Raw genomic sequence first — 14,538 nt, forward strand, 5'->3', positions numbered from 1 at the left:
TTTATAGTTCTTTTTTACCCCCCGAGTTAAGTCAACTCGGTCACACAAACAATAAAGCAATTAGGGGTTTAAGTTTCTCTTATTTTACATAGGTCATATGTGTGATTTGCAAAATGTTGATTTTCTTACCTCCATTAAGTCTTTTGTGGGGAGGGAAAAAACATCCAGTATGTCAATTCATTTTCTGAAGTTAATTATATATTTGTGAGTACTTCCAATTAATATCTGAGAATATTTATGTATTATAATTGTAGCTATATTTGTGAGAGACAAGAAAAACTCACGTTTTCACTCACATGTTTTGTCCAAGTGCTCAAGAATTAAAACACATCAATCATTAAATTACATATGCCTTAGCTGTGTGAGGAGATTTACTGTATCTAAATTTAGCATATATTGATATGTTAATGAGGCCTGGGTGAGCCAATTTCCTGAAAAATATTTCAATGGGAAAAGAAGATATTAATGCCAAGATTAAATATAAAATAATGCAAATATGGCAAAAAGAATGGGTGTCTGAGTCTAAAGCTAAACATTATCATATAAACCAAGCAAAAGTAGGAGGAAAAAGGATAAATATGGCAAACAGGCGAGAAGAAGTAGTACTCAAGGCTGAGATTAGGTCATACTAGATTGAATGATACATTGCAGACAATAGGGAAGAGTAATGGATTATGTACAAGATGTCAACAGTCAAACCAAAGAAGATGTAGAACATGTCTTGTTTAGAGTCAATGAATACAGGCAGAAACGGCACGAATGGACGAAGAAAATAAAATTGAAGATATTCTTAGAGAACAAGGGATGGAAAGAAATAGACTCAAAGCTTTGTTTATATTTCTTGAAAATACTGGAATAATAAGAAGAATTTAGAAACGAAAAGATAACCCTTCGTGGGGTTGGGGTTTGGTATCAAACTGGGTTGGTTTCCCCCCCAAGTAAGGTATCCGTCAAGTCTCTTTACACACTCCTGTACAGTAGGTGGCGATATGCAATAATTACAAGTAGCAAAAGCCAAGAAAAAAGAAGAAGAAGAAAAACAGTTCTATTTCCGACACATATAAAGAGTCGAAAGTTTAATTCCAGCACACATGCAACGGTGGTAGTTAGTTCTTCAGCGGTCTGTCAACAGGATAAATACGGCCAGAAGAAGTATACTCAAGGCTGAGATTAGGTCATACTGTATTGAATGATACATTACAGGCAATAGGGAAGAGCAATGGATTATGTACAAGATGTCAAACCAAGGAAGATGTAGAACATGTCTTGTTTAGATGCAATAAATACCATGAATACAGGCAGAAATGGCAGGAAATGGAAGAAGAAAATAAAATTGAAGATATTAGAGAACAAGGGATGGAAAGAAATAGACTCAAAGCTTTGTTTATACTTCTTGAAAATACTGGATTAAGTAAGAAGAATTTAGAAACCAAAAGATAACCCTTTGTGGGTTTTATTTTATTTATTTATTTATAAAAAAAATGTCCCCCCAAGACCCTTTGCACACTCCTATACAGTAGGTGGCGATATGCAATAAGTACAAGTTGCAAAAGCCAAGAAAAAGAAGAAGAAATAAACCAGTTAGCAAAAAAATACCAGATATCTGATATAGTATGCAATATTTCTCCAGTATGGAGTGAAGTGCCCATATGGATAATACCTGAAGCAAAAATTGATCTGGAGATTTTGGACAAGAGAAAGGAATGGGAGAGAAGAAAATAAAATTGAAGATATTCTTAGAGAACAAGGGATGGAAAGAAATAGACTCAAAGCTTTGTTTATATTTCTTGAAAATACTGGATTAATAAGAAGAATTTAGAAAACGAAAAGATAAGATTGGAGATGGGTTTTGTTCCTGCTTTGATGCAGTTTGCTGATTTTTGTAAAATAACTTATGTTTTTGCTTTTCAGATAAAAGGGTAGTTTCAGTTTAATATGTTGCAAGCTCATTTATTGGTAATAAATAATTGATAATAAATATTAATAATAAATAAAAAATATTGGGCTTGTTTTTGAAGCTGCGGTTGCTTATTTGTCTCGCGAGAGTTGGCAACAATGTCAACAAGGCTGCACACACTGGTGAGTTTTATAGTTCTTTTTTACCCCCCGAGTTAAGTCAACTCGGTCACACAAACAATAAAGCAATTAGGGGTTTAAGTTTCTCTTATTTTACATAGGTCATATGTGTGATTTGCAAAATGTTGATTTTCTTACCTCCATTAAGTCTTTTGTGGGGAGGGAAAAAACATCCAGTATGTCAATTCATTTTCTGAAGTTAATTATATATTTGTGAGTACTTCCAATTAATATCTGAGAATATTTATGTATTATAATTGTAGCTATATTTGTGAGAGACAAGAAAAACTCACGTTTTCACTCACATGTTTTGTCCAAGTGCTCAAGAATTAAAACACATCAATCATTAAATTACATATGCCTTAGCTGTGTGAGGAGATTTACTGTATCTAAATTTAGCATATATTGATATGTTAATGAGGCCTGGGTGAGCCAATTTCCTGAAATCTGTTAGTTGATCTATGTTGCTCCCACTAGTGGAAACTTAACTTTAATCAGTAGTGCGTTAAAAAGACATGTATTAGGTCAACATACTATAATCACATGAGGTTTAAACAGTGTTAAATGTCAAACATTTGTATAATATGAAGTTCACCACCAAATGGCAGTAGAGCACATTCTCATTCTGAACTCATCTGCTTCAGTGGACGGATTTGAGATATTTTGTTTAATAAATATTAAGAATTATTACATTTTGGAGAAAGACAACCAAAGTTCTAATAATAATATCGCTGTGAATACAAAAGTACTTTATTTCACAGTAGGGATTGCCATTTGCTAAAAATGTCTTGTTTTTACAAGACTTTAAAGAAAAGTACGAAAAAAATGAAAGCCCTTAAATCTTGACTGATTCAAAAACATATCCGATGATATCCACTACTATCTATAAATTGTAGAGTATGCCTAATTATTGTCAATGAAATGTCATTAGTCAATTTGCATTTTTAAAGAATGACTTACGTTTTAGATATCCATTGATTGCTCTTTGAGCTTAGCCATAGATTTCATATGCAAAATGTCACAGCACAATTCATGTTCTTATTAAACACTGTTAATGAAAACCAGAAATGCTACAAGCACTGAAAAGAGGTGTGTTAAAAATGCTTTCTTCTTATTTTAAGCGTTTGTTGAGAGTCGGTTAAATTACTTTAATGTGTAATCATAATGTTTGCAGTAATTATGGAGTCAAAATTAAGCCAAGGAAGACACCGCAATATCCATCCCATTGCTATCTGCTCAGAGGAGAGCTGATACTTCAAACTCCAAAATGTCACTTTTTCATGATTGAAGACAGTTCCAGAATCATGCTCTGAAAAGAGAGAGAAATTGTTCATATTTACTGAATGAATCATTAGCCTAGATATCAATATTTAAAATTTATACTCTGTCCTAACATAGGTGCACTTTGCCCACACAAAATTAAAACAAAATGTTTCACACTTGGGTTGGCGTTTATTGATTGATTGATTGATTGTCAGTTTTTTGTCATTTTTAATTATAATGTATTTTACTCTGGCTAAAACAACTTTTCTTTTTTGATGAAAATAGCGTTGTAGTCCCTTACAAAAGTGCCTTGCAAAATTAAACAGGCATTTGATGTAACTTGAATACTGCCCTTGTTGTCTAATTACTGTTATGATGAGCACTTTTCTTTTCTTCTTTTTTTCAAACATTTTTTTATTTTTCAAAATACCATAAATCATAAATGTTTATGATTTTGTTGACAAAGTGATGACACTGTTCGTAACTAGTACCTGGCTATTAAGTCTGACATCACTTGTCACAGTTTCTGGGTCCAAACACTATCAGACCCCAAAAACATGCAACAAATGGTGCTAATATACACTCTTCTGTATTGAAGCACTACCAAAAAAAATACTTTTTAGACAGTGGTGGTGTCCAAGACACCATCAGTCCAGAAACTGTACACCATGAGTTTTTAAAAGCGTAAAGTGCTCATAGCGCTCAACTGCTGTCGAGGTAGTATTCACACTTGAAACCCACTTGAGTGGAAGAAACAGTATTCGTTTCATCACAACTCAACAAGTGAATAATCAGTAGTGTGTTTTTCTACTCACCATTGACATTCTGCGACCAGTGGCAGGAGGGGGTGTCATAGCTGGACTCTCCCCTTGAGCTATACGGTTGGCCGCTGTGTCCGATCCACCTTTGGAGGCTGCACTTTCGGATGAGCTTTCTGAAAGCCCTCGCGACATGAAACTGGCTTTCCTGGCAGTGGGGTAGTTCCCGCTCTCCTGGGAATCGCTCTCCTCACTGAAGTCTTTACATTGACTGACTCGGCTCTGTTTCCGTAATGCTGCTGGTATCTCTATGTTACTGGCTCTGAGTGAAGCTCTGGGCTGCTGACCAGTGTTCTTGGGCGGTCCAGATCCCTTGGGCCCAGACTCCTCGCTGCTGCAGGAGTGCGGACAGTTGTCTAAAGTGGGTCGTCGTTCTGTTGCTCCCAACTGTTGAAGAGCCTGAAATTCAGGCTGGCTAGGAAGACGGTTCTGCCTGAGGGGCTGCTCAGATCCATTAGTGTCATTGTTAGCAGCCATTGGCATATAGAGAGGCATGGGTGCTGTCTGTCCATCGGGCACAACCGCGAGGGAAGTGTGCGTCAAATGCATGCGTTTTTGTGGTGAGGAATTGGTAAGGATGCATACTTGTTGGACCATGGAGTTTTTCTTTGACCTGCAAATACTTTCTTCATCTCCAATGTACTTGGATCCATAAATGGCCTGCTTGATCTGTTTCACACCAAGGTGGAATATCTCCAGAAGATTGAGGAACAGGGACACCCCTGCAATGACTAGCATGAAAATCATGAAGATGTTCTTCTCCGTTGGCCGTGAAACAAAACAGTCCACGCTGTTGGGACAGGGGTCACGCTCGCACTTGTATAACGGTGATAGTCCGATACCGTAGAGCACGTATTGCCCCACTATGAATCCCACTTCCACTACTGACCTTGTTATGATATGCAACACATATGTGCGCAGCAAGGAACCCCTCAGAGGAGCCTTCCTCACTTTCTTCTGCTCTTCCAGCTTCCTAAGCTCCTTCTCAATCCTTTTGTGCTCCTCCAAAGCCTCCGTCTCCTCCAGCTCCACCTTCAGTTGAGCTTTTTTCTTGTGGCGCTCTTTCTCCAGTGCCCGTAGCCGGTATAGTGCGTGTCCCATGTACACCAAAGAAGGTGAGGAGACAAAAATAATCTGTAAGACCCAGTATCGAATGAGGGATATGGGGAACGCCTGGTCATAGCAGACGTTCTTGCATCCAGGCTGCTCTGTGTTGCACACAAACTCACTTTGCTCATCGTCCCACACGTCTTCGGCGGCAACCCCGAGCACGAGCATACGGAAAATGAAAAGAATGGTGAGCCAGATTTTGCCCACAATGGTGGAGTGAATGTGAACCTCCTCCAAGATGCTCCCTAGCAAGTTCCAATCTCCCATTTTCGCATGGCCTAAAACTGGAAGAGTGAAGGTTATAACTCGCTAGGAAATGATAGCTAGATAGATAGATAGATAGATAGATAGACAGACAGACAAGGTCACATAAAAATGTTAGATTAACTACATCCAGTTATAAAGGGAAACTTACATTTTTGTACTATTCACAGAACACTTGCTCCATCAGTCCATCACACAAAAACAATATCATACAACTCCAGTATCCTTTCCCCCTCGTGGAAGTATTTAGAACTCTTCTGTGAACATCGCTTTGTTGAATGAAGTCCAGTTTCTCTGTGCATTGAACTCATACAATGCTGCTATCGATCTGTAGGCTGGACGGTACCCTGAGGGGCTAACTTGCATCACAACTGTTGAGGGCGGGTCAGGGGGAACATATTAGCAACAATCCCAAAATACCCCATGACCTGTGTGGAAATATGCCAAAGTATCGATAGTTTAGGTCATTAATAATGAATCCTTGTAAAATCTGAACGCATCTCAGAATTGGCTATACTGACTATCAAACTACCAAATGACTACCAAAATTGAAGAAATTTTTACATATTTTAAATTGAAACATTTATTGTTGCATAATATACTTATTCACTAATTCTGAAAAATAATATGCAGTGTACAGTGTCTATTGTGCAGTATTTAGTAAGCAATAAGTCAGTATTCCATTAATACAGCCTTTGTTTTTAGGCGAGACATGATGATCAATGAGACACGTCCAATTTCATAGTCAAACGCTTGAAGGGCTATTTTTACTTTTCTGTAGTCTGAGTGATGTAACCAGAGGGTAGCTGAAAACTACCTTCTGGAATGTGAGCCAGCTGTTAATCGCTTAGAAATAAGATATATGTAATTAACTGCAGTTCAACAAGTGGATACTGTTCAGCTTCACATAACCAATTACACTTCACTAGGCACAATGTTGAGATTTAATTACAGTCTGCCAGCTGCAGCTCATTTACTTACAGTAGGCCTGTGTGTTTTACCTTTTATAATGTTTTTAAAATTATATATATAAAATATTAGTGTTCATGTACTTGAATTTTAAGAATTTTAGTTGTATGAATTTAGCTGTAATCTGAGTCTAGAAATGATCACATATAATTTTAGAAATGGCTAAAAACTAAATGAACTTTTATAAATATATTTTGTACTAGCACACTCAAGTCTTACAGGTTACATGAGTGTGGACAGAAGTTAGATCTGGATTTCAGAGGTGAAGTAAGGTTAACTGCCAGACTGTGACCTAAATATGCCACTTGTGCCTGGACCATAGTATTGTCAATGAGCTGTGAATTGTTCAGTAACTGCATTTATACCCCATGCTACAAACTGTAATAGTAAGCCTAAATATTATGGTGATAAGTTATTTAGGGATTTCAAGCATCCACTAAAACCATCAACCACCAGTTGGTTAATATTAATTGAAAAATTCTTCAAATAAAAAAAATCATTTATTTGCCCTTATATCTAAATCAGTATAATTTTACAAATTTCCCGATACTGTTTGGTTCTGTGATATAAAAAAAAAGTTATTTTGAATTACTAATCCAAAATAAGAGCTACAAATCATTGAAGATTATGCATTTAAGACTGCAGTTTAGAAATCAAACTGAAATATAAATCTCAAAATAAACATGACATTTAAATAAATAAGCTTTATTTCAAAAGTTTGAGAGGTCTGTCAGAAGTTACAAATATTTACAAAATGTATTTCCAAACAACATACAATGTATTTTTCCCACATCTAGGTTTCTCTCTTTGAGAAAAATAAAATTGTTTAAAAAGAGTTCAAACATAAAAATCTTTCAGTTCAATTAAACTTTACAAATATATACACAAGGGAACAATTTCCTTACTCATTACCTAGAAAACAACAAAAACATGTTACTCTTAATATGAAAATATCAAGCTGCATCTATCAGGATGACTAATGAAAAAGATTTTAAACTCAAAGTCTGACAATTGAGGACCAAAACAAATAAACAAGCAAATATTCTTTCCATTTCCACATTTAGAGCCATGCTATTCCAACACCAACCTCATACACAAAACAAAAGGAGGGGAAAATTAAGTGATCAAAACATGAGGTCAGAGGTAGGTTTCAAAGGCATTGCAAATGCTGCAAAAGTCAACTTGTAATACAAGTTAGTGATGTCAGCATCACTAAAACTTTGTCATAAAAAATTGTCAGCATCAACAAAACAGTAACTGTACTACTTTTTGCAATCACCCAACTTGCCAAAACAAGTAAATTGTATGGCATCGCACAGGGCTTTATGTACTGAAAATACTATGAACCGTAATTTCTCTACTTTGTTGTGTCTGATTAGGTCCTTGACAAGGATTAAGGTCAATTTCAGAGCATACCACATTGCAAATATATCTCTAGGTAATAAAAATGTAGCCCAATTGGTGTCTGCTCTGACTATAAATTTTGGTAATCTGATAACACTGAATGTTAGCTAAAAAAAAGCCTCTAAAACGGATTATACCATTTACTGCAGATATTTTGGCAAACTGTAAGTGCTTTTTTCAAACAGATGAACATCAACAGAAATAATACACTGATTTTCAGATTCAGCGTATTATATTTCTGCCTATGGAGTCTATGGAGATTTTGATAAGTGCATCAGCATCCATTATAAAGTCAGTTCAATCTTTTTGTCATTCAATCAATTCTGCATTTTCTCTTTCTTCTTGAACAGCTTCATCAGTTGAGAGAATCGCTCCTCAATCTGTCAAAAAACATCAATCAATAATTTATAACAAAGCTGTTTAACTTACTTCATATTTATAAGTACACAATAGTGAAGCATACCTGCTCTGTTGACTTCTTTAGCCTTTTTGAAAGAGCAGCAAACGTCTTGGGTGAAGTGCCTTTCATTTTAAGCTCAACAAGTACGTCCCGATCTTCATCCCTTCAAAAGACATTAGCTTATTAATTGGTTGCTTTGACTTAATGTATATTTTTGTACACCCCTGTTTTAGTATTAATTCTATCAACTCACCTGGTCCACGTCACCACTACCTCCCCTTTCTTCCTGATTACATTCTTAGCAGACAGGTTGCTAGGGGACACCTGGGGTACTACAATTTTGGAGTCTTTTTCTTTGGAGGATTTTGACCTTTTCTTATGCCTGGACTTAGAATGTTTATCTTGAGATTTCTCTACTTTTTGGCGCTTTGCCTTTGTCGCTGATCTGTGCTCCTTGCGTTTCCTTGACACCCTCTCAGATTCAGACTCGGGTGCGCTTGAGCTCTGTGTGGCGTTCTTTACTTTTCCTGAAACCACCTCTAATGTTTCAGTCTCTGTTGTACTACTTTCCTCAATAGCACATGCTTTGGAATCAGGCTCAGCATTGTTGCGGGATGAGTTGTCATCACAAACACCTCCAGATGAGGATTTTTGGCTTGATGGTTGAGCTTCTATTGCTTTATCTGAAATGTGACATGACTCGTTTACCTTAGTTGGGATTTTGTTCGACATCTCTCCAGGTGCGGAACCCAAGTCTTGATGGGTCAGAGTGAGATTAGGCTTAAGAATCGTCTCTGGGCATTCAGCTAATTCGGGTGCTGCTTTCCCTTCATTTTGATTGCTTTCAATTGGGCCAGATGATGTCCGTCTTATTCGCACAATGAAATGATCATTTGACCTCTCCATTACCACAGCCTGCATTTGTAAATTGGGTTGGAATTGGAAACAGGGTGGATCAGAGCCCTCCCATGTCCTGCTGGGACTCGACCCACAACTGGAGTTGTCGGTGTCCAGAGAAAGGTGTATGTCCTGCTCAGTGGCATCTTCTCCGTCAAGAAGAGCATCTTCACTATAATGGGCACTCAGGCCACTGTTTGGGGCACACAGTGGCGGTCCAGTTCCAGGGTGCAAGAAACTCAAGTGACTATCTGACTTTAGTGGTGAGGGAATGGTAAGGGACACAGCTAGATCTTCCGCCAAGATAGAGTATGATTTCTGCGGGATTACAGTTGAATGAAGAGAAAGCTGGCATGGTTCAGAATTAGAGGGAACTTCTAACAAGCAGCTCTCATCAAGAATTGCTGGGTCTACCAGCATTTTGCTATTTGAAGCAAACTTGTAGGGGGAAATGGAAGGCCAGGATGTGAGGAACTTAGATGGGGTTGTCTTATTAGGGGTCATAATCCCAATCAAACTCTCCCCTGGAAGTCCTTCTTTTCGAGGTGTGCTGAGTGGCCAACTTGTATTGTCGCCTATGGGAACACTGGAATCAAGCAAATCAGACCCTTGCAAAAGACACTTGAATATCTCTCCCATTTGAGAGTCAGAGACCAGGTTGAAGGTTAAGCTTGTTGTTTGCTGCTCTGTAAGTATTTCAAAGTCTGACTTATCCTGAATCGATCCATTATGTGAGAGACGTCGGACATAGGAAGAGATTCTAGTCTCAGATCCAGAGGTACCTTCGTGGACAGGCCTTTCAGAGGATAAAGGAGGAAGCTGATGAGATGTTGCACTTGCCAAATTTGCCGGCTGATCATCTTCATTCATGACAGCTTTTATGTTTTTACCCCTGCTCCCAAGGCCCCTGCGAGGGAGATTATTTGGAGGGGCCTCTCTGACAAAACTTCCCGTGTCAACTTTTGACATCTTGGTTCTGTGAAGATGCCCAGATGTGTTAAAAGGTTCTTTTTCCACCACCTCACTTTCTATCTCTTTTCTTTTAGGAGTTGCATTTTTATTATCCAATGACGCATCCTTGGAAGGCTCACGTCCACTTTTGAGTGCTGTCTTCAGTTCCTTGAACAAGAAGTCAAACTGCCCATCCACAAATGTCCACAACTTCTGCTTGAGGTCTCCAGCTCTCTGCTCAAAGATACGATTGACGATGCCATTCTTGGTGACCTTGCTCATGATAGATGAAATAATTTTATTAAGTCTAACTTTGATGTCATTACCTTGGCAGCACAATTTATCCAAATCAACAGCATTAATGAATTCTATAAAAGAAGCCTGAGACATATCCACTATACAGCAGAAGGCAGTTTTAGAGACATTTTTCTGAAGCTTCATGTACTTTTTCCTCAACTCTGCTCGAATTGATCCTAACATGCCCATAAATCCATCTATGGTATAGACTGCTGCTTTCAATGGTGGGCTGACAGTTTTAAAGCGTCTTTTACTTGAGGTGGGACTGTCATTAGAAGACGACTCAGAGCTCTTGCTTCGCTCTGAATATTTAGCAGGGATGCAAAGTTTCTTTTGGGACACTCTTTTCCCAACTGAAGATAGCTTTGGACTTGAATCAGTCCCGGAGGTTGATTTGTCCTTTTCTCTTGGAGGAGTCTGGATAAACAGAGGTCCCTCTTCCTCACTCTCACTCACTATCTCACCATCCTCTAGTTCATCTTCCTCAGTTCCACTAGCCGAGAGGGCATCTTTTGTCCCTTTGTAGGAGGAAGCGGTGACAGAAGAGTCAGGTGACTTATTCTCCTTGTTCATGTCCATTTTTACTTTATCCTTATTGCATCCAGTGGTTACAGTTGAGAGATCTGGGGGGGAGATTAACATTAGCAAGTTGTAGACATATAAACCCGTTGGGTCAAGTCATGCGAACATGTATTTCAAGTTTGCATTTTTTTCCAGCTTTGTTAAGAAAAATAATGCAATTCTGGATATTATAGGAGGCTTACAATATTAAATATTTACTTTCATACTTTCAAAAAAAAAAAAAAGAAACGCTTACCTGTGTTAAGACATTTGACATGTGGTTGCTTCTCAGCACGCGGAGGCTGTACTTTCTTCACCTGACGGACTGGGCTTGTAAGAGGGCTGAGAGGCTCTGGCATAACTCTGATGTTCCTAAGAGTAAGCATCATGGAGTCTTCATCAGGGCAAAACACAACAGGGTTTGATGACTTTATGTTCTGTTCCTCTTTCTCTGTGGAATCTGGCTCTGAGAAACCAGGCTGCGAAGATGACATGGTCTCATCTCTGACAGTGGTGCTATCATTTGGAGCCACATTGTTCTCACCCCATGATGGACTCTGATGGGATTTTTCAGACATTTTCAGATTTTCAGATGAGTGCGGTGTTTCAATCATTTTTAAATGATCAGTTGCTTCCCCAGCTCCCTTATGGTCCAGTTTTGAAGTATCCACTTGTTCAAAATCACAAATAACTTTTCTTGGCTCATCAAGATCTGCACTAACTGTGCTAGAGGACACTTCCATGTTGACAGAACTATCAGAAATCATAGAAGAATTAATCTCAGGAATACTTTGTGCCTTGTCTGAGGACGACACATTATCTTGACATATCCCATTTGATGCTGGTGGTAAATCCTGAGACTTGGTCTGAGGACTCCTTTGGATTTTCATCGGAGAAGTGTCCTCAGATACAGCAATAATAGGATCTTGTTGCTGATAACCTTCAACAATTGAATCAGGAATATTATCTGAAACTACCACTTCTGAAGTTTTAGTAGGCAAAATATTAGAGACAACAGAATTATCTATGATTCCCGGAGAGTCTTTGGTGGTGTTATGACAGACATGATTTGGAGATTCTCTTGTAAGGGTTAATTTTGATAATGAATCTTTGTCTAACACAATGGAATCTGAAATCTTGTTCTTTTTCTCCTCGGAGCATTTAACACTGGCTGGCACTTTGTTCACAGCCTCTTGACTTTCCGTGGCATTCTCTTCTTGTACACCCATATCTGTTTGTTCACCTGAGGGCTTCTCCGAGACTATAGCGGTGGAAAGATCAACAACTTGTCCAGACTCTTTGCAAGAACTGGTCAGGTCATCTTTTTTACCTGCAGTTGTGGGCACAGGGACCTCATCCACTTCCTCAACTCTGTTCTGGCTGTTCTTTAGTTCATCAATGACAAAGAATTCCTCCCCAGCATCAGATAATCTGCTGTTATGAGGCGAGGCATCTTCAGATGTTGCTCCACTGGCTTCTTTTGGATCAGAAGACTGCTTTTGCTTTTTAACAGGCGATAGGGTAAGATTCAGTGTTTCCATGAAACTCAGTTTTCTGTCTGGACTATTATCCTCAGCTGTTCTGCAGGGACTGCTGCTGACAGCTACCACTGATGAAGACTCAGATTCAAGGTGTTTGTCCTGCTCATTCTTACTATCTTGACCTTTTCCGACAACATTGTGCTTTTTAGGAGATTTCTTTCTGTCATCTTTGGTAAGATAATTTTTTGATTCTCTGTGCTTATGTACCCTATGATCCAAATGTCCACCTCTTTTTCTTTCTCTGTCCTTGTATATACCCTTGTCTCCAAAACAACTCTTATCAGAATTTCCATTTTTGACCGGGCATTTCAGATCCTCCATCTTTCTAGCTTTGTCATGGCTGTGAGACCTTTTGCTTTTTGTTGATGGTTCATTGATTTTGCTTGATGATTTCTCCTTATAAGCATCTTTTCGTTGAGAAACCCATTTGGGAGAAGTAAAATCTTGCCCACAAGCATCAACTTGTTTCTTAGATCTTTTATCTTCAGATTTATTATCCGTTTCCCATATATTCCTTCGCTCATACTCTTTGCTAAGGTCTGATCTGTTGCTTCTTCTTTCTTTACTACTACTGCTGCTGTTACCCTCATCTCTTTTACTCCTGTCACTCTCCTTCGGCCTCTTTTGCTCGTGGTCTCTGCTTCTTTCAGTTCTGCTGCTCCTCCTTTCTGCACTGGAACTTTTCTCCTCTTTCCTTTCATGGCTACTTGCAACTCTTTTCTTCCCTTTGTGGTTTTGGGAATGGCTTTCTTCATCCACCACAGTACAAGTTGTGCTGCTCAAGCCAGAGTGTTTTGTTTCTTTGCTAGTTCTGTCTGGATTTTGATGATGCATGTGCCCTTGACTCTGTGTCTCAACATCTGCTGTTGTCTTAAATGAATTTTTGGATAACTGGGAAGAGACAGATTGTGAGGCTTTATGTGACTGCGAGGAAGGGCTTTTCGATTGTTCTGAACATTTAAGAACGACTGGAACCTCAGGCTGTTGATTCCTGTTTTCACTGGACACAAAATTGTCTTTTATGAGCTCTTTTTCAGTTCTTCCTAATTTGCTGCCCACTCTTCTCTGAGCCTTTTGTGACACATTCTTATCCTTCGAGTTACACTCTTTGTCCCGGCTTGTGCATTTTTGTGTTTTTTCCAGCTTGTCTGCCTGTTTTGATGAACTGTTCTTATTGTCTTTCAAGGTACTGAATTGAGAATCAGTAGTTGTATCAGGAACTTTCAGTGTAGAGTCACTTGTTTTGGGAGCATTTGAGACATCTAACACTGTGGATGTTCTGTTAGGATGAACTGGTCTGGACTCCTGCTGTGGTTGAACAGTGAGGGTCTTACTGTCAGATTTAGCAGCACATTTATTCTGACACTGCAGAGGACTATCAAGATCAGTTCTAGGGCATCTCTGGAGCACCTCAAATGGTTGTGTTGCTGTAGTTGACGTTGTTGGTGGATATGCACAGGGATCCGACACAGAGTTTCTACCTTTGTGCTGATTTACTTCACTCATAACATTATCTTGTCTAGCACCTTGTGATTCCAAAACAGAACTTGTAGGATTGTTTAAACTGTGCCTTGTGTTTGCCAGACCACTTTCCATTTGAGATCGACGAAAATAACTTCCTCGACCAGACCTGTGATGACGACAACACAAAAACAGGGAAGTGAGTTTTATACAAAACCATCCAATCCTGACACAAGCCAGGCTTAGTATCAAACATCTGTTTGCTGATCTTAGTACCAGAGCTGGAGTTTTTACCTATTGCTGAGTCTGCTAATTTCCTCATCCTTGCGCACAATCTCCATTTTAGCCGTCTTGATGACCGAACAAATGTTCTTCTTCAGGAGTATGTTTTCACGGTTCAAACTCGTATTCTTTAAATATAAAAAGTGCAAAAAAAACAAAACAGAATTATTCCAAGATTTTAACTAATTTGTGGGGGGGGGGGGGGGTTTTTTTTTAATCTTTTTTAAAAAGGAAAGACACATTA

At 38.6% G+C, this 14,538-nt stretch overlaps 2 protein-coding genes across 5 annotated transcripts in view; both read right to left on the bottom strand.

Moving 5' to 3' along the window:
- Nucleotides 1–2,010: 2,010 nt before the first annotated feature.
- LOC107601930 (gap junction alpha-10 protein-like) lies at nt 2,011–5,789 on the bottom strand. Its single transcript, XM_016294289.1, has 3 exons — nt 5,683–5,789; nt 4,155–5,551; nt 2,011–3,385 (listed from the first exon to the last, which is right to left on the bottom strand). The coding sequence occupies exons 2-3, from the start codon at nt 5,532–5,534 to the stop codon at nt 3,347–3,349; spliced, it is 1,419 nt and encodes a 472-aa protein (XP_016149775.1). The 5' UTR covers nt 5,535–5,551; nt 5,683–5,789; the 3' UTR covers nt 2,011–3,346.
- A 1,504-nt stretch (nt 5,790–7,293) lies between these two features.
- Nucleotides 7,294–14,538, bottom strand: part of LOC107601938 (CASP8-associated protein 2-like) — a 9,082-nt gene continuing 1,837 nt past the window's right edge. For all 4 annotated transcript variants that reach the window (XM_016294298.1, XM_016294301.1, XM_016294300.1 and 1 more), the window contains exons 6-10: nt 14,307–14,422; nt 11,267–14,181; nt 8,558–11,072; nt 8,368–8,467; nt 7,294–8,284 (exon numbers count right to left, since the gene is read on the bottom strand). In XM_016294298.1, the coding sequence (XP_016149784.1) occupies nt 8,222–8,284; nt 8,368–8,467; nt 8,558–11,072; nt 11,267–14,181; nt 14,307–14,422 (5,709 nt within the window). In that variant the 3' untranslated portion in view covers nt 7,294–8,221. The remainder of the gene's footprint in view (nt 8,285–8,367; nt 8,468–8,557; nt 11,073–11,266; nt 14,182–14,306; nt 14,423–14,538) is intronic.

Source organism: Sinocyclocheilus grahami, unplaced genomic scaffold, assembly GCF_001515645.1.
Source record: "Sinocyclocheilus grahami isolate Dianchi unplaced genomic scaffold, SAMN03320097.WGS_v1.1 scaffold315.1, whole genome shotgun sequence".
In the NCBI taxonomy this organism is placed as follows: Eukaryota; Metazoa; Chordata; class Actinopteri; order Cypriniformes; family Cyprinidae; genus Sinocyclocheilus; species Sinocyclocheilus grahami.